General features: G+C 55.9%; 2 protein-coding genes across 19 annotated transcripts in view; both read left to right on the top strand.

The window, feature by feature from the left end:
- Positions 1-414: 414 nt before the first annotated feature.
- SLC4A9 (solute carrier family 4 member 9) lies at positions 415-14980 on the top strand. The gene is made up of 21 exons (XM_084535507.1): positions 415-717; positions 2420-2580; positions 2790-2939; positions 3106-3167; positions 3612-3769; positions 5681-5768; positions 6097-6251; positions 6804-6920; positions 7151-7325; positions 7763-7896; positions 8016-8287; positions 9052-9113; positions 9226-9408; positions 9525-9638; positions 10864-11025; positions 11305-11483; positions 11845-11917; positions 12465-12533; positions 13444-13617; positions 13767-13922; positions 14304-14980. The coding sequence occupies exons 1-21, from the start codon at positions 440-442 to the stop codon at positions 14352-14354; spliced, it is 2973 nt and encodes a 990-aa protein (XP_084391633.1). The 5' UTR covers positions 415-439; the 3' UTR covers positions 14355-14980.
- Positions 14981-15503: 523 nt separating this feature from the next.
- The window catches only part of LOC311444767 (ankyrin repeat and KH domain-containing protein 1-like), a gene marked incomplete at its 3' end in the record, with an annotated part of 113908 nt that continues 105618 nt past the window's right edge, over positions 15504-23793 (top strand). For 7 of the 18 annotated variants that reach the window (XM_084536154.1, XM_084536141.1, XM_084536140.1 and 4 more), the window contains exon 1: positions 15518-16092. In XM_084536154.1, coding sequence (XP_084392280.1) covers positions 15676-16092 — 417 coding nt within the window. In that variant the 5' untranslated portion in view covers positions 15518-15675. Of the gene's footprint in view, positions 16093-23793 lie in introns of all 18 variants that reach the window. The other 11 variants (XM_084536156.1, XM_084536143.1, XM_084536142.1 and 8 more) reach the window with 5 other exon arrangements.

Raw genomic sequence — 23793 nt, 5'->3', positions numbered from 1 at the left:
CGGAGAGTGGGCACAGGTATTGGTGGTGGGTTCTGGCATTTAACCAGGAAAGCCCAATCTCACCCTCACTGCAGCAATCACAGAGTCATCACGATGGTTATCTGGCTCTTGTCATTGTCCCCAGCAGCAAGCGAGGTGGGTAAGGATGGGCCGTGTCACCCACAAGCCCAGGTTTAAAGCAGCTGGTGGCAGACCTGGGGTCCCCAGGGGTGCCCAGGTTGGTGACTAGGAGCAGTGGGAGCCAGAGACACCAAGGTTTTCAGGGCTAGCCACTGTATTTTGATAATGCTGTTTGGGGTTTGGCTCCTGGCTGTTAGTCTGTGGCCAGTTTGAACTGGCTCACAGCTTTTATAAGGGCGAGATGAGCAAGATGCCAGCAGCTCCAGAAGAGTGAGCACCCAGCAGAGCTGGTGCATGTGGCTCCCAGTCACTGGTCACAATGACAGACCAAGTGCCTGGGCCGGACAGTGCAGCTCCCCAGGCAGCAGATGCCCACCCACAGCTCAGGCACGAAGACACCCCGAGCAGCAGCTCCGATGTCCTCTACCCAGTGGTCAGTGGCAGCATCTTTGCCTCAAGCATCTCCTCAGCAGCAGAGCGAGTCCGTGCCATCCTGCAACAGGAAGAGGTGGGGGACAGAAAGTGTCCACTGCTGTTCATCCAGCTCAACGAGCTGCTCAGCACCCCGGCAGGCCTGGAGTGGAAAGAGACAGCCAGGTAGGCACTCGTGCTGTGGTCGGGCCAGCTGGTGATGCTTGGGGAACCCAGGGTGAAATGGTCTTTAAACTGCTAAGTGCTCCAGCAGTGCTGAGCTGTCTGCTGGGCAAGTCCCCTGCCTTACTCTGGCATGTAATGGGTCCTCAACAACAGGGATGCTCAGTTTGCTCTCCCCCCTCCGGTGCCCGTGCTATGTCTTCCAGGAAATTCTTCTTCCCAATTTTGCGTGACTCATTTCATCTGAAAGTTTCCACCAGCCGTGAGGACACAGTGTCAGGCAAGGTGCAGACAGTGACCCTGTCTTTGCACAGTGCTGACACAAGTATTTCCTCAGTTCTGCTTCTGCATTTCCTGCCTCTCCATGGCCTCAGCATCTATGCTGCAAGCTGGTGACGGGACAGTGCTCCATTGCTCGCTGTCTTTGAGCACTGGCCTGGCACAGCTGAAGCAGAACTGAAAGCATAGCAGCAAGATCACTGTGGGAAAACGGGGAAAGTAAGTGTCGTAGAAGAGCTGGGGAGAAGGATGTACCCTGCACTGCACTGGCGTCAGGGGCAAAGCCTGGGTGCAGACCACGAGCAGTCCAGCAACACTGGGCAGCTCTTCCCGAGAAGTGGCTGCAACCTTCTCAGAAACTGCTGGTGAAAATGGGGGCGTGCTGCCCTCCTCAAAAATTCTGGGACAGCATGGAGGAGTTGGGTCTCAGCCCAGCACGGGGGCTAGGCCTTCGGCCGTGATCCCTGCACACACAACCTGAAGGCCTGGGAGACGATTTGATTTCTTTTTGAGAGCATGGAAGAAAGGCCTGGAAAAATGCTTTGGCCATAGGGCAGCACTGCCAGGGTGGACCTGGGACATAGGGAGAAGGAAGGAGTAGGATGTGGAAATGGCTCAGGTGCCTGAGGCAGCAGGAGGCAGAAACAACCCGAGGGGGAGAGCTGGGAGCGGAGGAGTAGCTGGAGCTCAGGGCTGGCTGGGGCAGCTCAGGCCAAGGAGGGAATGAGGCCCTGGGGCTGAGGCACCAGCGGAGAGGAGCCAGGCCCAGCCATGTGCTGGTGTGGGGTAGGAGCGTGGCCAGGATGTGTCCCCTCGCCATGCCACCCCTCCGCAGCATGGGAGGGATGATGTGTGTGAAAGGGGGCTCTGGCAGCAGCGGGGGCCAGAGGGTATGGAGGAGAAGTGGGTGCCACTGCCCAAAAGCCAAAAGTGAGTGTGCTGGGCGATCTCCTCTGTCCTCTGCCAGCATGGCTGTGCCCCAGGCTCCGCCTCAGCCACCATGGGCCCCTCCTGAGCCTGCCTGGAGGAACGGCCAGCACTGGGCCCGCAGGGCACGCTCGCACCGCGCCGCGTGCTGGTGGGACAAAGGGAAGCTCTGTGTGTGCTGGGCTGCAAATATTTGGCACGGCCTGTTCAGGGTAAATGCCTCAGAACACGTCTCTTCTGACTGCCAGCGAGCACTGCTAGCTACAGGGATGGGTGAAATTCCTCCAGGCAGGAACTCGGAGCAAGGTGTGAGGTGGCAGGGGTAGGGATGTACCTGCCCGGGTTGCTCCTGCCACCAGCCACCCACACTGCCAGCCCCGGGCCCCAAAAACCCATCCCACCTGGTCTAGCCCCATGCTGAGATCAGCTCCTGCTGCTGGGCACGGGACCCCAGAGCAGCCCACTTTGTGCCACTGACCCTGTAATTCTTCCTGGGTAGGTGGATAAAGTTCGAGGAGAAGGTGGAGGATGGAGGGGAGCGCTGGAGCATGCCCCACATCCCAGCCCTCCCCCTGCACAGCCTCTTCGAGCTGAGGACGTGCCTGCAGAAGGGGACAGTGCTCCTGGATCTGCATGCCCACAGTGTCAAGGAAATAATTGGTACGTGGGAAACGTAAAGGTCTCCTCAGAGGATGAGCTCCCTCTGGGAGAGGGGCCAGGCCACCAGGAGATCCCTCACTGAAAGCCGTGACACAGGATTGCCGGGTAGCCAAAGAGGCTCTGCCAGGCCAGCAAAGGGGGCTTTTCTCTGGCAGAGCCCCGTGGCTGGGATAGCACAGGGAGCTAAGCTAACCCTGTCCTTGTTGCAGACAAGGCGCTTTGCAGGCAGCCCGACAACTGGGTGCTGCCGCCTGAGCTGAGGGACCGGCTGGCAGCTCTGCTGCTCCTCCAGCCGCGGCACCAAGCCACCAAATCCCCACTGCTGGCACTCGCTGACCTCGGCCTCAGTCCCTGCAGAGGTAACGCCTGGCACCTGGCCGTGCCCATGCTGGGAGCTGAGTCGCTCACGGCCCAGCCACTGTCCCTCCTGCTGTGTCTCTGCTGCCTCTGGGCCACCTACCTGGGGCAATACCCATGCTGAGATTTTGCTTGCACATGTATTTTGCTGCCTTTTTTTTTCCTCAGGGAAGGCCAAAAACTGCCCTCAGCCCAGAGCCCAGCTCTCAGAAACGCCTCTCAAGGAGCAGGTAAGGCAGGAATGGAGGCAGGAGGGAGCCAGGATCAGGGTCTCGGTGGACGTAGTCAATTTTTTTCCAAGCAGCGGATGCATTTCTTGGCCTCAAACCCAAAGTGGGCTGAAAAATTCTGCCCACTAATGGCATTACTGTTACGGGATAGGCCTGTGTGTGTCACTGCAGATCCAAGCCTTCCTGATGTGTCATCTCTGAGGGAGGTAGGGAGTCCCCAGGCCATGATGCCCCAAGGAGATGGCCAGGCAGGTGCACAGTGCAGCTGACAAGGCTGGCAGCTGGAAGTGCTGCAGCAGCTTGGTTTCATTGCAAGAAGTTCCCTGGCCCCTGGGCAGCCGTCACATCCTGAGTTCCAGCTGCTGAGCAGAGGGAAAGCCTTAGCTGTGACAGTGCTGTGGCAGGTGTCATCCTACACGGACTTTCCTTTCCGTGTCATTTCAGCTGAGGAACCGATTTAAGAAGAAGCTCCCACCAGGGGCCGAAGTTGCCAACGTTATGGTTGGTGAAGTTGACTTCCTGAAGAAGCCGTTTACTGTCTTTGTTCGTTTAAGGGAGGTGGCGGCACTTGGCTCACTGACTGAAGTTGCTCTCCCCAGCAGGTAACTGGAGCTTGGCTAGTGGCCCTTTGCTGGCCACACAAGCCCCTTTTCCAGCCCTGCAGTCCCCTCTGTGGTCTGTGTCCCCGCTCGCTCCTGCATCCCTCAAGCTCTGGACCATGCAGCACAGAACAACCACTTGAGCTAAGCACCAATGCCTAGACTCACCTGGTGAAAGCCAAGGGGAAGACACCCAAAGCCACACAAGGAGCCTGCGCAGTCCCAGAGCCCTGACTCACTGCCTGACTCCAGCTTTCCAGAGTCCCTCAGGAGCTTAGTTCACTGCAGCTGGGAAGTGCTGAGAGCAGTGCCAGCAGCTGCCAGGCTGCTGGGGGAGTCGACCCCTGTGTTGTCCCCACCTGAACTCCCTAGGAGAGTCTGGATGCACTCAGCTTCCTCCCCAGGAGCATCAAGGCTGGAAAGGGTTTCAGATTTTGGGGAGCCTTTCTCTTTCCTGCCAAGCTGGCCTGACGGACGCTTTTCAGAGCAGCGGGGTGTCTCTTGCTCTAGTACGGGGCATTGTCAGCATAGAGGGAGAGGAGAGGGTGCAAGAGGTGTTTTGCCGTGGTTGCAGGGTGTATCACTTGAAGCTGTAACAGGGAGGTTCCAGTGTGTCCCTCTGAACTGGGGACTTCCTTAGGAAGCACACTAAGACAGACAGGGATCTGGAGGAACATTGCCACCTCCTGGCCACTGCAGCCAGAGCATCCAGAGGATGAACAGAAGCGGGACATTCACCTCCTGTAGTCTCCTTGATGGGAATTGTGTGGCTTGATGTCGAGGCATATCCTCATGGAGCACTGCTGTGTGTCTTTATATGGCTGACAACAATGCTTTTCCACATATTTTCTGAATGGCCCTTTTTCCTCTCTGGGCCCAAACGGGAGCAGGAGAGTTTGTCCCGACCCCTCCCATTACCCGTAACACCATTCCCCTTTGCCAGCCACTCTGAGCTGCCACGTGGATGCAGCCAACATTCCGGGGCTATCAGCCCCCCAGTTCCACCTCTAGGATTTTATCTGTCTGGTTTTCCCATTGCCTCCATGCATGCACATATGTGAATGCAATCCCAGGCAGCTGCTGCTCTGTGCTGCTTTCCTCTCCTTCCTACTACTTGGAGCAGGGTCTGGGAAGCTTCAAGCACTGGCATTGCATATCAGGGCTGGAGCAGGCTCTTTTCAGCCACACTTGGCCCTGCTCATGCTGTCAGAATAGTTCCCCTGTCCCATTTCTGGATGTTGATCTGGGTCTGATCGCTGTAACCACTCTGCAGCCTCTGTGTATCGTGACAGTAACAGATTTCTGCAGTCTTAGAAAAAAAGTGGGGAACTTGGTTAAATATCTGGACTGGCTGCCCCTCTGTAGACTTTCTATCACAGCTCTCTGTGAGGTGTGGGATTTTAGCCATATTTCTTCAAGGGCTCAGCCCTCTTCCCATTCTCTCCCTATGTCCGTGTAGTCCCATCAAACCTGGCTTCCCATGCAGCTAGCAAGCTCTCCTTCCTGATAGTAATGCTCCTGCAGACTGCCTGCGAGCAACATCCCCACGAGCACGAACCCACACATCAAGCACCTGACTCTTCCCGTGCCCCAACGAGCTGCCTCCCACCCCACTCAGCCCTTTCTGCAGCCCTTGGGGTCCCGGTGCCCTGTGGTCTCCTGGCTGAGTGTGGTTTCTAGGCACTGGGCAGCAGGCGTGTGTCCTGTCTTCTGCCCACCACCCCCAGCCTCCTGCTTGGGGTAGCCACCCACCTGCCCACGTGCAGGGGAGGCTGCTTGGCATCAGCAGTCCCTCAAGCTCGCAGAGCCTTTGTCCCTGGGATCCCAGCAGCACGGTGGCCTGCCCTCAGAAGAAGCTCCCACAGGAGAAGTTGCTCGTACGGGGATGTTCACGGGTTGCTGTCCTGTCCACAGGTTTCTTTTCATTCTGCTGGGCCCCCACGCCAAAGTGAAAGCCTATCACGAGATCGGAAGGGCCATGGCCACACTGCTGACAGACGAGGTAAGCCTGGTGCAGCAGTTGTCCTGAGCACTCGGGGTGGAATGGGGCAGAGCTGAGGACACCAAGACTCCTCCTCTGCAGGCTGCAGTGTGAGAAGCAGGGGACAGAGAAGGCTGGCAGCTTCCATTGCCTAGGATAAGAAAACAAGAAAATAAGAAAATAAGGAAATAAGGAAAAAAAAAAAAAAAGATTTTGGCTTGGTCTGTAGGATCTAGGTGTACCCATTGAAATGAAGTGTATGGGTGCTTTCCTGGCTGGGAGTCTGGGGGAAGAGCTCTGAGCAGCTGAATGCAGGGTTTTACAGCTAACCCACTGTGTATCACCACAGCTCTTCCAAAGGGTTGCCCTGCAGGCTAAGAACCAGGAGGACATCATTGCAGGGATTGATGTGTTTCTGGATGAGCTGACCGTGCTTCCTCCTGGGAAATGGGATGCCAGTGCCCGAATTCCTCCACCAAGCTGTTTGCCATCTCCACACAAGAGGTATCCTTGGGGGAAGATCTGCTGCAAAAGATCTCTGCTGCAAGCCTGTGATGCTGAAATCTGGGTCTCCATGGGGGTGAAGTCACCCAGGAGCCAATCTTTGCCAGGGAACTCCTCCTAGCCAAGCCCCTTCACGTCTCCAGCTGATGCAGATCACAGCGATGGTCCCCAGTGCTGTTGGTCCTGTGGTCCCATGTGGATCTTGACAGTGAGGGAATGGCAAAACCCCACGATGTACTGTTTGTGCAGGAGCTGCTGGGAGTGTGGAACTGGAGCACACTCCAAGCAGGACACCTCCTGCTCTGCCCAGCTCCCCCTCTAGAACTGCTCCGGCTGGGGCTCATTCAGGGGCTGGTGAAGGGAATTTCTCCTCCTCATCCTCCCGATCCTTTTCCTCCTCCTCATTGCCAGGGGATATACAAGGTTCCTCCAGCCCTGCCTACAACCCTCTTCCCTCTCCAACCTTCCTGTCCCCTCGTAGCCTCTCCTAGATGCATCGGTGTCCTGAGGGTCTGTAGCCTACCTGCTCAGGCTTCCCTGGCTCTGCCTCAGGATCTCCATGCACCTGCGGGAGAGGAAACCTCACTGCAATGGGAGCACGGCAGCAGCAGAGGACAGACCTGGCCTGGGCCACCAGCACTTCAGTGAGGAGCTGGAGAGGACAGGGAGGTGAGTGCGTGGACAGAAAGGTTATCTTGCCATGGAGCAGGCCTTCACCTGCTCCATCAACCCTAGCTTAGCTGGGCAGTTCAAAGGTCCTCCCCAGTGCGTTTGCCAGAGCCACCACCTCCAAACCGTGCTGGCTGCTAGCTCCAAGGGAAGGGACCAGCAGCTCTCTGGTGGGGCTCTGGCCATCAGTGCTCTGAGACCTCTTTCCTCTCACAACCTTCTGGCTGTAGGCTCTTTGGGGGGCTGGTCCGAGACATCCGGAGGAAGGCACCTTGGTACAGGAGCGATTTCTCTGACGCCCTGCACATCCAGTGCCTCTCAGCAGTTCTCTACATCTACCTGGCGACTGTCACCAATGCCATCACCTTTGGGGGCATGCTGGGGGACGCAACAGCCAACATGCAGGTCAGTGTGCTCACGGGGTGCCAGGCTGGGCGTGAACCATGCCACAGGGTAGGCATGTGGGGCTTGCCTGGCAATGAGCGTCCCGAGGGCAGGGCTGCCAGGGGAAGCACAACACAAACCTCCCTGCTCATGCACCACTTGCCCAGGTTGCAGGACCTCATGAGGCACCACCTTCTGTTGGTGCCCGTGGAGTGATGGCCAGGCCTGTGCATTTTAAACACTGTCTTTGGACAATAGTTTGCCCTTCCCTGGCCTTCCCAGGGCCCCAGTGCCAAGCTAGGGCCCCGCACTCTGGGGCTTCCCCTGCTCCAGGAAGGATGAGGGATGGCAGCTGCCTCAAGACACAGCCTGCAGGCACAGATGGGGCTGGTGGTGTTCTGGTGTGCTGCCCCACGGTGGGCCCAGGGGAGCTGCAGCCCCATCTATTTGCGTTGCAGGGCGTGCTGGAGAGCTTCCTGGGCACTGCTTTTGCTGGCTCCATTTTCTGCCTCTTTTCCGGCCAGCCCCTGACCATCCTGAGCAGCACTGGGCCCGTGCTGGTCTTCGAGCGCCTCCTCTTCTCCTTCAGCGAGTAAGGGCTGCGCTGAGGGGGGCTCCTCGGGGGACATACCCCTGCTGCCACCATCCCCTGGCATGGTTACCTTCCTGTGTCTGTGCCGTACTGAGGAGCTGGGTCACCCTTCCTGCTAGGGACTACAGCCTGGACTACCTGGAGTTTCGCCTCTGGATCGGGCTCTGGGTGGCCTTCTTCGGCCTGGTCTTGGTGGCCACTGAAGCGAGCCACCTGGTGCAGTACTTCACCCGCTTCACCGAGGAAGGCTTCTGTGCTCTCATCAGCCTGATCTTCATCTACGACTCCCTGAAGAAGATGCTGAGCCTGGCAGAAGCCTTCCCCATCAACTGGCACTACCGAACCGACGATGTCACCTTGTACAGCTGCTCCTGCAACCTGTCCAGCCCAGGTGAGCCCAGGCTGCCCTGGCCGTGTTCGTGGGGCTGTACCTGCACAGGGACCTCACGGCTTGTGGCACAGCCCCAGCCCGGCAGCCTCAATGTTTTCTGCTGTGGACTGGTCTCCACCAGCCTGTCCCAGAGCAGGAACAAGGGAGGTGAGGCAGGTGAGCACAGCACGTCCCAGGCACCACAGAGCACAGCCCTGCCTTGTCCAGGGGCTAGGTTTGGCCCCAGGGATTGCTGTGGTCCCCAAGGAAGATGAGGGCTGTCTGGCTCACCCTCATCCTGCCTCTTTGGCTGCTCTGGGCATATCCCAGCGGGATATGGGGGCTGCCTTCCTGACTCTGGTGACAGCCCCATTGACACTGCCCCATGCCAGGGACCCCTGCTGAGCCCCTCTGTGAGCTGTGGCTGGAATCAGGGCAGAGACACCATCCATCCACCCCTCACTCAACCTGTGTCACCTCGGTTGGAGTGCCCCGATGAGCACAGCCCAGCTCCTGCAGCCTGGGGATGGGGGGAGAAAGCCTTGCAGGGTCTGCGAGGGGCTGTGCCAGGGATGCATCCTGTACAGCTTGGCTCCAGCCCCTTCACACAGCTGCCGATCAGCCTCTCCCTCTGCTGCCCAGAGACATCTCCAGGCCTCGGGGGTCCCAAAAGCCCTGCCTGGGCAGCCAGAGCAGCTCAGATCCCCCCGGGGATGCCACAGGAGCGGGGTCCTGGCTGCCCCAAGCCCAGCCCCGGGGCACTGACTCCCACCACTCTCCCGCAGGCCACATCTGGGCAGGGAATGCCACCGACACAGCGCTCCCTTCGCCCACAGCCCTGCATGAGGTACGGACCCTTCTCCTTGGGGAGGATGCAGGGCTGCCCACCGTGGCCCTCGGGCTCTGGGTGCCCGCATCCCTGGCCCCTTTCCTCCTGCTCCCTCCCTGCATCCCCGCAGCCTCCCGCAGCCCCCGCCTGGCTGAGCCGGGCGCAGTGCCTGAGCCGAGGAGGGCAGCTCCTGGGGACCAGCTGCCACTACGTGCCTGATGTCACCCTCCTGTCCTTCCTGCTCTTCGGGGGCACCTTCCTCTGCTGCACAGCGCTCAAGCACTTCAAGAGCAGCCGCTACTTTCCCACAGGGGTAAGTGGCCCCCAGCCGTGTTTCTGGGGTGCACGGATGGTTCCCCACACCGTGGCTGTTTTGGGGATGGTCCCCGGCCAGCCCTGGTAAAAGCCTCCCTGTCTGTGGCACGGCAGCTTCGGAAGCTGGTGAGCGACTTCTCCATCATCCTGGCCATCCTCATCTTCTGTGCCATCGACGTGGCCCTTGGCCTGGAGACCCCCAAGCTCCTCGTTCCCAGCGAGCTGAAGGTGACTGGCAGGCGGGGAATTGGCAGCACCTTCAAAGAGGTGCACGCAGGGCAGGGGCTGTGGGCCTTGCCTGGCCTTTTGGGCACACAGCGCTGCCCAGGCACCGCTGGGTGGGGGAAGACACCAGGGCAGGGGGCTGCTGCGGCTTGTGCAAGGTCTCAGCCCGGAGGAGGGAGGATCTGTAGAAGAATGGAGCCTTTGCTACGACTTGCTTGCTCCAGGCCAGCCCAGGCACGTCCCACGCACACCGCGGGTGCTGGAGGGCTCGCCCTCGCTGACAGGAGCCTGCCTGCTCATCTCCACAGCTCCTCGACTGTCTCCAGCATTGTCTCACAAATCGAGGGGGCCTTGGAGGAGAGAGGAGACAGGGGGCTGCCCAGAAGAGCTGGCATCCCTCCTCCGTGGGAAGCAGGTGTAGCCTACCCAGCCCTGGTGTAGCGCAGGGAGTGTAGTCCCTGTGGACAACAGGAGAAGCAGCTGGAGCAGCAGGCGTTGGCATGCCAAACCCACTCTGGGCAGCCGGGGAGCCTGGATGCCCAAAGGCCGCGGGGATTTGCCATGCCAATGCCTAGGAGCTCAGCTCTTCACGTTGCTGCTGGTGTCTTTCCCGTCAGTGTGGTCTGGGTGGAAATGCAGGGCGGATTGGTGGCATGGCATCAGTGTAGGTTCCTCCCCTGCACACAAGGGGCCGAGCCGCAGCTCCTGCGCTCTGTAAATCACCTGGCCCAGTCCTGCTCACATGGGACAACCGCCTCATGCTACGGCTCGTGCTGGAGCTGGAGGCACGAGCTCAAGCCTGGGCTTGGGCTCCCCACCCTGGGTGTGGAGAGGGATTGGCAGCGCTAAGGAGCAGGCTCAGCCTCTTCCAGGAGCTGGACTGTCGCCCACGTGTGCTGCCACCTCCTGCGAGGGCCTTGGGCACTGGTGGCTCCCTGTCATCAGACTCGCAGCATCTCCCTTTCTACCCACCACTTAGCCTCTGCCCCCACAGCCCGTGTCCCGGCAGGGCACGTGCTGCCCTAGGTGTGCCCAGCTCCTGGCACTCGCTCGTGGTGCCTGCTCAGACGGAGCCGGGGTGTCCTGGTAGGGCAGCCGGGTGAGTCAGGCCACCCAGCAAAGACCATCCGCAGGTACCCGTGTTGCTCCAGTTCGGGCACCCACGGGCTGGTCTCTTCACCCTGCTGTGGCATCACGTCAGCCAGCATGATCCTTCTGCCTCCCGTAGCCCACGAACCCCACCCGGGGTTGGATTGTCCTCCCCTTCGGAGCCAACCCCTGGTGGGTCTGCCTGGCAGCCGCCGTGCCCGCCGTCCTCGTCACCATCCTCATTTTCATGGACCAGCAGATCACGGCTGTCATCCTCAACCGCAAGGAGTACAAGCTGAAGGTGAGCGGGGGGCAGAGGATGGGCAGGGGCTGCCTGTGGGGCCAGCCGTGGATGGGGAGCACCCTGCTGTACCCCACATCTGAGCCCTGGGACAAGCTGGGCAGCTGGGGACTCAGTGGGGCCTTACCATGGACACACACCCGCCCTGCTGGCCGGTGGGGACAGCCCCCGGGTCTGCCATCCTCCGGGACAGCGCCTTGCCCCCTGTGGGAGCCCTCCAGCCCCGTGGTGCTGCCACGAGCCACAGCTCACCCCCAACCCTGCCCTTCCTCGTTGCAGAAAGGGGCAGGCTTTCACCTGGACCTCCTCTGCGTCTCCCTGCTGATGATCGTCACCTCTGTGACGGGCCTCCCCTGGTACGTGTCGGCCACCGTCATCTCCTTGGCGCACATGGACAGCCTCAGGAAGGAGAGCACAACCTCAGCGCCGGGAGAGCAGCCTGAGTTCCTGGGCATCCGGTATGGTCTGAGCTCGTCCCCCACAGCACCCCAATTTTGGGTGGCTCCCCTGTCCCTCCTGCCTGTGGCTGCAGTGCCAGGTACCCGCAGCAGTCAGCAGAGCTGGCACCAAGCTTTGGGACTGCTCGTGAGTCCGTGGGGAAGCCCCTGAGCCCCCCAGCAGTGCCTGGTGGGGCTCGGTGGTTGGGAGAGGCTCCCCGAAGCCCAGGGGCGCTGCTGTGTGCCGCCCCCACGTGCTGCCACCACCAGCAAAATGAAAAAGCCTCCGCAGGGACCCAGTTGGATTCCTGGGGGCAGGCAGGGGCTGTGGGTGCCTGAGGGAGCCCCGAGCCTCGTGTGACACACGTGCCACCGCCCGCAGGGAGCAGAGGCTGACGGGGCTGGCAGTCTTCATCCTCACAGGAGTCTCCATCTTCATGGCACCCATTCTCAAGGTACGGAAAGCAGCTGCTGGTTTTGGCCTCCAAGGGTTTTTTGCCTCCTTTCTGAAGTCAGAGAGGAGTGCATGCAGGCAGCAAGGCCGGGGCCGTGGGCTGGTGGTTCCCAAACCCCTCCAGCCGCAGCCGGCCCCGGTGCCATATCACAGAGCTCAGTTACGGCCCTTCAGGCACCCATCCCAGGCCAAAACCTGCCTTTGCTTTGCCAGCCACCCTGCTATTAATAAATCTTAAGCCCCAAGACACATCTCCAAGTGGCTTGGTGCCTTAGCTCCAGCATTGGATGGCTCCTGCCATGTGCTGGAACATGAGGACACCCGGTGTGAGCGTCCCCTCTCTGAAGATGGAAATTGGTTGCATTGGTTTCCAAAACAGACAGGAACACACCTAGCCCTCGGATCCATCATATAAGCAAAAAGACATGAAATTGTGCTCTTGGAAGTGAGCAAATGTCATGGCCAAATACGCAGGCTGTTCTTAAGGGAAACAAAGCTCGGCGAGCGCAGATCACAGCCTGCTGAAGCCTCTCCCTGCTGTTTTGCAGTACATCCCAATGCCGGTGCTGTATGGGGTCTTCCTGCACATGGGGGTGGTGGCTCTGAACAGCATCCAGGTGAGTGGGGCTGCACAGAGCACGCCTCTGGACTGCTCTGGGGAAGCCTGTGGGTACTGTTTGGGGGATGCAGGGGTTTGCTCGATACCAGCTTTTACTTTGCTGCGTGGCACAAAGCCTGGATTCTGCATCCGTGCAAGTTGCAGTGCAGCACTGAACCCACACGCCCAAGGCAGTGGGGCAAAGAGGGGCCTGTAAGGGTCAGAGGAAAGGGAAAGAGGCATCTGGGATGTGGGGGCACATGAGCAACTGCTGCACTGGTGGATCAGGTAGTTTGGGAGAAGCAGAGGAACAGTGGATGGCCCAGACCTGCTCTCCACAGCTGCAGGGGAGCACGTCCCCGCGGTGTGTCTGGGAGCTGCAAGCAGAGCAGGGGACCAGGGGACCTTTATTTATTTATTTTTTCCTCTAAATGGTACTTTTTCCTTGCAATTCCCCTGTTCTGGATAAGCTGGGAATCCTCCCTCCTCCCTTTGCTCGGGGAGCCCGGGGGTGGGGAGGGCTGTGCTGCATTAAATGCAGGAGCAGTTTCCTGCAAGAAGGGAAGAGTCGTCCAGCTCACAATGAGAACATGATTGCAGGGAGGTGCTGTGGGCTCAGGCCGGGAAGTCAAGGGGTTATCATTTCTTGGTTGCACTTTGGACAAGCTTGAGTTGTTTCTAAACGCTTCCCTTGAAAGAGCTTCCTTGGTTTGGAGCGATGTTGTGCCTCGCCTGGCAGCCCTGCTCAGACAAATTCACCTCTCACAGACCCTGTGGGCAGCCGCAGGGGCAACTCCTGGCGCCCCTCTGGGCTAGCTGGCGAGTGCTCACGACAGGGAGGGAGGTGGCAGCTGCCGGGAAGCTGGAGGTGCCAACAATGCCCTTCCCTGCGCCATGTACGTGAGGAGCCTGCTGTCCTCTTGCTGCAGTTCACGGACCGGGTGCGGTTGTTCCTGATGCCAGCCAAGCACCAGCCCGACCTCCTCTACCTCCGCCACGTGCCCCTGCGACGCGTCCACCTCTTCACAGCCATCCAGGTCCTGTGCTTGGCTGTGCTCTGGGTCCTCAAGTCCACGGTGGCTGCCATTATCTTCCCGGTGATGGTAAGACACAGCCGGTAGCCAGACAGCACTGCCGGCGACCAGAGCAAAGCCACGCACCCACCCTGACCTGCATCCACGTGGGCAGTGCCATGCGGTGCCCCAGCCCTGAGCGCTGTGCCCTGCTGACCTGCACTTTGCCCTGGCCCCAGCTGCTAGCCCTGGTGGGGATCCGGAAGGGGCTGGAGCGCATCTTCTCCCTGCACGACCTGAGCTGGCTGGACAGCATCATGCCTGAACCAGGCAGGAAGGAGGCAGAGGGGAAACTGCCCCGGAAACACGAGGAGGAGGAAAGCGACACCGAGGAGGTGGGTGATGTCCTGGGAGCTGTGCTCTTTTGTTGTTGTCGCCATGGGCGTGTTGGTGCTGAGGCTGAGCCTGGCCTGGGCGTGCAGCTCAGGGCAGTGGCATCTGCAGCCCGGAGAGGCAGGGAGAGCCAACAGCCTCAGCACAAGACGTGGAGCCCAGCTGAAATTGTACCAAAGCCATGAGTGCTTGCGTCTGGGAAGCAGCACAGGAGCAGGGACTGCAGCAAAGCCAGGCCACGGGCTCAGCTCACGCCATGCCACGGCGATGCTCAGTGCTTCACGTGGCAGCCTGGGCCAGCCGCTGGGTCAGGCTGCTGGCAGCGGCCAGGGTTGGCTCTCCTGGCTCTGCCAGCCTCACCCCTCTCTCCCTTCTCCCTCCAGTCTGAGCTGATGCATCGCCAAGGACCAGAGATCAACATCTCCGTCAACTAGGCTTGCAGCTGGGACACGGGGCAAGGCGAGCGGCAGAGGAGCATGGACCTGGGACCACCCTCACTGCTCATCTCCAGCTCACCAGAGACACCCGACCTGATGGCGTGCGGTTATTCCCACACCGCATTGCAACCGGACCCAAACCTCCCCTCATTCTCCACCCTCCCAAGCCAGGTGTGCTCAGGGAGATTCATCCCCCGTGGGTGCATCCATACCAGCGCCAGCGTGGACTTTGGCAGCACAAAGGCTGAACCGAGGGACTCAGAGCCAGGGGGTGCCACAGGACCAGCAGCCACCCCACACATATTTGCTGCCCACAGCTCCTGGGATGGCCGACCCCCTGCTTTAGGGGTGCCCTGAGTTTCTCTCCTTTCCCCCTCATCTCGCTGTGGGGTCGCTGCCCGCACCACACCGCCCTGCGCCCCCTCAATGCCCTCATCCCCGCCTGCCACCAGGTGCAGCCCCAACAGCGGCTCCGTCCCCCCCTGCCACCGCCAGGCCCCGGCTGAGGCTGCGGGGAGCCCCGCGGCATCGCTGCGGGCGGGGTGGCGGAGATAATTACGGGTAATTTGCATTCGTCTTAATAAAGGGCCCCGCGCGCCCCCCTCCCTTCTCCCCCCGCCACAGCCGCCCGACTGCTGCCTCAGGGGGCAACGCCTGGGGGAGGGGCGGGCGGGAGGAGTGACAGCCCGCTCGGCCAATCGCGGCCCGCGCTGCGCGCGGGGGGGTGGGACGTCAGGGGGCGGCCCGCGCGCCTTGACGGGCAGCGGCTTCGTCCAATCGGCGGGCGCGGGCCAGGCTTTGGCGGTGACGGAGACCTTCACGGGGATCCGAAGGGGGGAGGGGTCTTAGGCCGCGGCAGGAGCCAATCAGACGGCGCCAGACGCCGTGCGCTGTGAGCGACAGCGACAGCGCCCAATCAGAACCCGCGCTTCTCGTCTCACCGTTGATCGACGGGCGGCTGGCCCAATCGGCACGCGGATCTCCGGCAGGGCTCTTGATCGACGCGCCGCGGAGCCAATCCACCCGCGGCTCGTTCAGGAAGCGAGCCCGGGGAAGTGGGGCGGGGCGGCGCTCTCCCAACCGCCTCGGCGTGTGCTCTCAAGGCAGCATGCTGGGAGCGCGTGACGCGGCGCGGAGCGACAGCCGCGCGGGCCAATGGCGGGCGGCTCCCGCCCTCCCTCCACCAATGGGCGCGGGGGGGGGGGGCGGTGCGGCGGCGCGGCCGGCTAGGGTGTGAGAAGTTAGTGGCGCTGCTGCGGTGCCGTGAGGGACGGAGACGCCTGGGCTCGGCGAGCGGCGGCGGCCCCGGATCAGCGCCATGCTCACGGACGGCACCGCCGCCCCCCTCGGCGACGAGGAGCTCGATTCGGTCGCCCCCCGCGCGCCTCCTCCTCCTCCCCCTCCCCCCCCTCCTCCTCCTCCTCCTCCTTCTTCTTCTTCTTCTTCTTCCTCCGCCGCCGTCGTCGTTGCCGCCGCCGCCGCCGCCTCAGAGCCGCCCGCCGCGGCCGGGCCGTCCCCGCTGGGGCTGCGGGCCGTGCGCCTCTTCGGGGAGGCCGGGCCCGGCGGGCCGGGAGGCCCCGGAGCGCCTGAGGCCGCCCTCGACTTCAAGCTGGCGGCCGCCGTGCTGCGCAGCGGGGGCGGTGGAAGCGGCGGCGGAGGTGGAGGAGGAGGTGGAGGTGGAGGTGGTGGTGGTGGTGGAGGCGGCTCCGGCAGCGACGAGGACGAGGTGTCCGAGGTGAGCCGGGGCCCGGCCTGCAAGCGGGGGTCGCGGCCCGCACCACGCCCCCTCCTCCCGCGCCGCCCCGGGGCCTCGCCGTGGGCGGGAGAGGCCGCAGCGCAGCGGGGCCGAGCGGCCGGGGCCTTCCGGAGGAGAGCGAGAAGGGCCCGGGCCTGGGCCGAGGGGTGGTGAGGGGGGGAAAGGGGCTCGGCTGATCGCCCCCTGGGTGGCTCCAGGCTCCTCCGGGCTCCTCCGGGCTCTCCTCCGCTGCCTCCCGGCCCGGCCCGGCCCGGCGGGGGAAGGTGTGCGCCGTGCTGCTGCCTCCTGACCTCGGGGAGTGGCTTCCGCTGCAGGGGGGGGGGTGGGGGGGGAGGCGAAGCCGTCTCCGTACCTGGGAGAACAAAGTGGAGGCTCCAACCCCGCCGCCCGATGACTCGGGGGGGAGAGAAATGAATCTGTTCGATGCCCCCCACGGATGGGGTTGGTGGAATAGGAATCCTCGCTACCCGGCAGCCTCTCTCCTGGAGGAATGGTGGAGGGGAATGGAGGTGGCTTTGATCTTCCAGACCTGCGGGGAGTTTTAAGGGAAGGGGGTGGGAGAGGGGCCGGAGCCTTATCCCAACCCAAACGGGGCTTCATTGGGCAGGTAAAATTGTACCTGGTGCTGCTTTGTGTAGCACGGGGAGAGAAGGCTCTGATTTGTCCCAGCTGCCCACTTATTACACCAAAGGGGGAACCGATGTTCTCGGTCACCTCCTTTAGAAAGAAGAATTAAGGATGCCAGCCACGAGCACAGCCCTTAATATAGTTTTAGTGGATGTCAGGAGAGAGTGGAAGCGCTTGGAAGCTTGTTGCAGATCCAGAGCTTTGCACTCCCATATGGTTCTGCAGGAGGAGGAAGATGGTAGCCAGTATGAAACGTGCCATTGGAGGGGGGGAGCAGGAGTGGTTACTTTAGTACATGTCCACATTCCTTCTGAGAAAATAGAAGGAGGCAAGCCTACATTTGTCCTTCTGTGTCTAAATTTTCTGCTTCCCGTTGACTGTTCTCTTTCACCCAGTGCCCCCCAAAGTCTGAACTGCCAGGTCTGAATTAAAAAGTGATTAAACCGATGCAGACCCACTTTTGCACCATATGGCTGCCTAACCAAAGTTAAAACTTGTGGTAACAGCAGGGCATTGAACTAAACTCAAAATCTAGTGATCATGGAGCTAAAACTTGTGAACATTTCTTAATTGACTGATGTTCCAAGCATATGGTGATACAGGATTGCATGTTCAGGTGCTTTCCTGTTTTGGGGAGCTGGAAGGCTTGTTGTAGGGTGAATAGGAGACAATGAACTTAGGAGTTTCTGCCATTTAGGCTGTTCTTTTAATGTCTGTCCATTCACATTTCAATATATTCTTGAAACGTGCAACGCTAGTTACAGAAACTGGAAAATGATGCGAAATAAACTATTTATTACAGCGCAGTGTCAATGGCACTCTTTGCAAGATGAAAATGGCAGAGTTGTGCTATGATAGCTTATCCCTTTTGAGCCTGCCCTATTATTTAAAGGACGTGAAGATTGAACACTTTAGCTGTTCAGTTGGTCTTTTGACTATTGGCAAGTATTAAGATAGGCCATTATAAATAATGTCTGGGAGGCTAGCACTGAGGTTAAAAAATAAAAAAAGGTTTACAAACCGTTGTTAAAGTAAAATTACTTGTTTGAAAAACATGAGAAGAGCTTTCTTACTTAAACCGTGTCATCAAAATTAAATTGGAATTAAAACACTTGAAGAGTTCCAGAACATGGTTAGAGGACTTGGACCAATCCCTAGAGCTGAAATTGCAGGGGAGTTCTGGGGTTTTGTGTTTCTGGTTTTGCAGAGTAGTGTGTGGAAGAAATGTGGATGGCGAGGATGTGCCTTGCACATCTGTACAGCCTTGCTAGTTGATGGGGTGTGGTTGTGAGGACCCAAAGTGAATTTTCAGTTTTCTTTTCTTGGTATGAGAACTAAAGGAGCACCTGTTGCCAGTGTGGTGTGGGTTTTTTTTTTTTTTTTTTTTTTTTCTTTTTTGTTGTTATTTTTCACAGAATATTAGGGATTGGAAGGGACTTGGAAAGATCATCTAATCCAGTCCCCCTGCTGGAGCGGGGGATTTTGTTTGAACAAAGAAAATTAAACTTGGGATGGAACATTACAATTCTTGAACAGCGCTGTTTTGAAAACCTCCTGGCTGTTTGGCTTGTGGTCTTGTGTCATGAGTCACTGAGTTGGGTGTATGGCTTTAGCTACTACCACTGAGTGGAATTAGTGAGAACTGGAAGGGAGAATTAAATAAATAATGTGAGCGTCTGCCATGCTGCCATGATCTGTGCCCTGTTCTTTACTTTTGAAGTCATTAAATAATGGTACAATATTCGGTAGCCTGTGCCATGGCTGTGCAGGTTTTGTATCCTTGTATTAGTCTGGGGGTAATACGCTGTAACTCATTAAAATGGCAGATTAAGCAGGAAAAAAAAGTAATCAGGGAAGTGCAGGAAGAAGAGCATAACGAAGTTTTTATTTAGGGGATGAAAAGAGCGATGTGCTTTCGCTGCTCCATAAAAAATATATATATATATTGCATTTCTTCCTTCAGTTCTTGAAGTAGTTTGCAGTGGGAGTGCGCTGAGTTTATCCTCCTGGTGCAAAACAGGTAGAAAAAAATGAAGTTTTCTGGTGTCCCAGCTCAGAGCTGGCTGATGGCAGGCACCGGGCAGCTGCTTGGTACGCCAGGGACTGAAACGGGTCCTGTGTGAGCTGTGCGAGGGCTGCAAGGTGAAATTGAAAGGCAGCTATAGGGAATATTTTCTAGACTTACCAGTTAAAACTATCACATGCAAACTGAAAGGACTGCAAGCTGAAGCACGCCTTGGGCCAAGGAAGGAAGAGACCAGGAGGCTTTCTGCTACTTCTGGGTAAAATAGAAAGGAAACCATGGTTCTCCTGAAAAACCTTCACCAGGGCTTGTGTTCTGCGAGGCGAGGTGGTTTCCACCTTGTTGTGTGTGATTGCTTCATGCCCTTCTAACCTTGATCAGGACCTGGACGCAGCTTACATGGAATTGAATTTTGGTGTAATTTTACGTCTGCTATTGCCACTCCGTGTGAATTTTGCTGGCACTTCAAGTGGTGCCAAAGGCACGAGTATCAAGCAGCCTCCTAGATAATGGTTGGGAAGCCTGTAGGTCAGGGTGAAGGCATGCTGTCGGGGCGGTGAGTAATGGTGCGCCTATGCGGAGTTCGCAGGGTCCCTGCCTGAGAGGACTTCCAAGCACGGCGTGCGGGTTCTTATCGCCTGCTGGCTCGGCAGAAAGCTGCTATGGAGACATATGGAGTTGAAGCAGGTGATAAATACGGCAGAGTTAGTGCTCGCAGGATTACTGTGTGGTTTGATCTGTTGTAAATCAAGTATGAGAAGCTGCCAAAGGTACCAAAGGACCTCGGAGCTCTGTTTGGTCAGCGGCTCTTGGCCATAACCATCCGTGTGGCAACTCCTGCGCTCTGGGATTCGGGGCTTGGAGGCACGCAGTGGCAACGCTACCCACCTCTGGACTCAACTGAGCTCTTGGTTTCCCCTCTCCGGAGCAGGATGCCTGCCTCCACCAGCCTGCCTTACTTAAGCCTGTACCTATTGCATAAGCCTCTGGGGATATTTACATAAAGCATAATTAAAAATCAGACATAACCTCCCTCCTACAGTGAGCAGAATTATTATTCGAATGGCATGCATGCCAGATCAGTTCAGCACTTGGAGTTTTTGTTTGGGGCTTAATTTATTTTTTTTTTTTTTTTCACAAATATTAAGTCTTTTAATTTTTCAACTGGGTTTTGAATTCAAAGTAAATACTTAAATGGTTTGTTTTAAATTAGCAATGCAATTTATTAAAGGCATGGCTGCGTCAGTGAACTTCTTAAGTGTGGCACTGCTTAAATGGTATTTACAACGTGTCTCTGGCTTTTGAGGTTGATTTAATGCGTATAAATTTTAGTTTCAGCATGGTTAAAATAATGGAAGGGACATTTTCTTGACAATAAGGAATAGAAATTCAAAAGGTTGATGCAAATTAGCTTCGATAATATTAGCCAGAAAAGCCTTTTCTCTGAAAATTTACTAGTTGATGTTTTTATACTATTTTTACTATCTCTTTCAAAGTTTGGGAAGTAAGAGATGGAACAAGATGGAAAAATTTTGTCTAGAATTACTCATTGATTAGAAAACATCGAGGGATAATGGGGTCAGGTTCCCAAAAGTATTCATTTAGATCCTTAATTTTGCAGGAAGCTGGTCAGTGGGGTTCATTCCTGTCCAACCTTTTAGGCATCTAATTCTTGAAAAATCCTGAGAAGTATCTGAGATACTTTGGAAGTCTGGCCTGAGGTAGCCAGAAACGATCTGTCTAGTTGTAGCTAGGACTTCATGTTCAATAACACTTCCAAACAAACTGCTTTCTAATTATTTTTTTTTGTAGAATCCTGGTTTTCCTCTCATGCAGCTTGACCCAGTTGAATACGTGACCTAAAATAAATATCGTCAACCTTTTTCTAATGATAGGTATAGAAAGCAAAGATGTGAAATCCTACTATATAATTATAGAAACATGCAGGACATCCCCTTGGTAAGGAAAAACTTACCAAATTTAGCAGAACATCTCTAGTTAGTTACAAATTTGCACATAGGTTTCACCATTCAACTGGTTTCTGTATGGGGGTGCACAGGGTTCGTTTAGGCTTCAATGCACAACAGATTACAGCTGGCAAATGAAGAATTGTCATGTTCTGATTCAAATTGGGGCAACCCAGCAGCTCTCCTCTGAAATTGATGCTGGAATGCTCTCTCCTCTCTTCTCCTGTCCTCATCTCAGAGGAATCTGAGCAGCAGGATGATGCTGCTGCAGCATTGTCCTGTGTTGAGAGGTCAAGCCCTTCCCGGGATACTCCCTTGAGAAAAGGCGAGGTGTGGAGGGAAGGGAAATGTAAAGGCACTCCTTTCTTCTGTGCGCACACGTGGCCTGGCCTTTAGAGGCTGTGAGCAGCTCTGTTACTGGCTTGGCGTGCTTGTGGAGGGAGTTGAGGCTGGGTTTTAGCCCCTGCAGGTGAGGAGACTGCGTGGCTTTGATCTGAGGAGGTCACTCTGAGTTCTCGTGACATCTGTGAAGATACTTCAGAAGTATTGAGCTGTTGTGGCCAGGGGAGGAGAAATGACTCTGAAACTGAGGAGAGTCTGACATGAAAAAGACAACTTTCTCAGGCTTGTTTCACCCTTAAAACTTCATCGAGCAAGAAAAGTAACTTCTGCATCTTGTCTGAGGGCTCTGCAGAGCTCAGTGCCAGCTAAGTTCTGAAACCTTGGCCTTCAGTAGGGTGCTTCAGTGTTGCCTCTTTGGATCCTTGCAGACGTGTGGATCCAGCCAATGCACACATTGCAAACAACCACCTAAAGTCCGCCTTAAAGCTCACATCTCTCACTGAAACGTCCCTTAATGGAAGAGTTCAGAAATCAGTGGTTTGGTCAAGGCTCATTTCAAGGTTCGTTTTTTTTTTCCTCTCCTTTTAACTACCCCTCTCTGGTTGTTGTGAAGGTGCAGAGGTTTCATTTTGCTTGTTTTTGGAGAAATGCTGAGCAAGTGAAATTTATGGAAGAAATGCACCATATCACAGCATGTTGTCTTCCTTTTACTCTTGCAGCTCATTACCTAATGTTAACAAAATATTGATTCTTTGACACTTTAGCAGATTTTTTAATCAAAATATTTAAAAACTTTCTCACATTTTTGCAGTATTCCACATCTTATGTTCTGATGCATATCGGAAGCACCAAAAATATAAATAGAAGAATTGGTCCTGTACTAGATCTTGTCATTTCTTGATTTCTTTTTTTTTTTATGGTTGATATCACTCATTTATTTCTTGCCTTTTTCTTTTGGGAGGAGGTTATGCAGATTTTTTTTTTCCAACTTCTTTTCATCTTCAGCTCTTCTAAAGCATCCCCAGCCTAGAAGTCCTAGACTGAGTAGAGTTCCTCATGGTCGAGTTACTGTGTTGTGTTTTTCAGAGCGCTGGTATTGAGTGAGAGTGAACATGTGAGGCTGTTCTGTCCAGGAGTGATTTTGAAAGTTCCTGAACTGGATACCGGTCCACAGGAAGGATGAATCCCTATTTGTCAAGTTAAAAGATTTCTAATAAACTGAGAGGTTCTTCTAGGAAAGCCCTGACCTCTGTTGAACTCTTTCCTTTCCAAATCCACAAATAAAGCCAATGGTTTCACATGGCTGATGGGTAATAAATCCATCCTATTTCAAACCAAGGGAAAAAGGGGAGATCAGCTTTTAGGGCTGAATGCCCTGTCTTTGAGCCATGGTCTGTGGTCATGGCAGCTTCAGAGCATCATCTGTTGTGAGTGTGTGGTCGTCCTCAGCGTGACAACATAGCAAGGGGGAAAGGGAGTCTGGGAAAAGGATGCTTAAAGTTTTGGATTTTGTAGTTTAACCTCAATGCCGTATATGGAATGTTTTAGTTCTTTTTGCTAAAATAGTTAACTTTAAAGCCCTTCTACTGCTGCATCTGGAGTTTTCATTCAAGCCTATTCTAGATAGGGGTCTCTGCTGTGTTATTCAGTATGATGGGTTTTAAAATGGTTAACCGATGGATTAGTAGGTACAGTTTGGTTTTTGCTGGTTTTTCAATAGTAGAGGTCACACCAACTTGTTTATGCAGGCGTTGAAAAATATCTGCCACTACCCTCAGCTCTGAGAATGGTAGAAAGCCCAGCAGGGTTTTCAGTTTGGTATGAGGCTCTAGATTAGCTAAAATTTAGTCATGTTAACTAGTGAGGCCTCTCTCTGTATGTGAGAGAAGTTGAAATGGGAACGGATTATCGAAGTATTAGAGCAGGCTGCATTCATCAGCTCCACGTGTATGATTTTGAGCACTGGAAAACTGTGTGTCCCTTTGGATTGCTGAGAGGCGTGAAAAGGTCACCTCCAGGTTAGTTAAGCTGTTGTTATTGAGGCTGTGCATTGGCATGAGAGGTGCTTCCCAAGACGATGGCTTACAGTACTTGCCATCTCAGTGGGCGTGGGCTTTTGCATCAGCAACCACGTGCATTTGTTCATCGTCTGAAGTTTCTGTCACTTGATGAAAGCCCAGGCATGAAGATTCTCGAGCAGAGATCCCGCCCCAAAAGCCCTGGCTACGTTGAAACAAGAAGGATCTTGATGCCTGTAAGTTTTATGTTCCTTAAGTCAGGACATGGACTAACACCTGCTGTTTCTCAGGTTGAGACAAGGAAAGAAGGGCTATTTCTACAGGTCTGCCAGAAATAACAGGTGATAGGAGGGAATCTTAAAGCAAGTAGGTGCAAAGGAACACCGAAAATGTGATTTAGAGTGGGCTGAGACAGAATACACGAAAACAGGTAGTGTTTAGTGTAGATGATGCTGATTTTAGATGGTAAACTCTACTGGGCTCCCTTTGGGGGTCTTCAGTGAAGACAGTACATGTCATGAACAGGCAGGCAGTTCAGGAGCATTAATGTGAATTTTGGATAACTTCTTTGTCAGTTCCAGTTCTGTAAATGGCAGTTCCTTGTCATAAGATAATATTTTATTATAAATTAGGAAAACTTAGTTATTTTGTTTCTGCTTACCAGGCTTTGAATATTTGGTGGCTGCAGGTTAGTTTTTAATGA

The sequence above is a fragment of the Aythya ferina genome (genome assembly GCF_964211825.1).
Source record: "Aythya ferina genome assembly, chromosome: 14".
NCBI lineage: Eukaryota > Metazoa > Chordata > Aves > Anseriformes > Anatidae > Aythya > Aythya ferina.
This window is presented reverse-complemented; position numbering and strand designations above follow the sequence as displayed.

What these genes read in the sequence shown, in the direction of transcription:
- SLC4A9 (XM_084535507.1), top strand. Translation starts at nt 440, where the DNA reads ATGACAGACCAAGTGCCTGGGCCGGACAGTGCAGCTCCCCAGGCAGCA. An exon ending in TTGCCATCTCCACACAAGAG is followed by an intron (nt 6,252 to 6,803) that starts GTATCCTTGGGG and finishes GCTCTGCCTCAG; the next exon opens with GATCTCCATGCACCTGCGGG. An exon ending in CGCCCACAGCCCTGCATGAG is followed by an intron (nt 9,114 to 9,225) that starts GTACGGACCCTT and finishes GCATCCCCGCAG; the next exon opens with CCTCCCGCAGCCCCCGCCTG.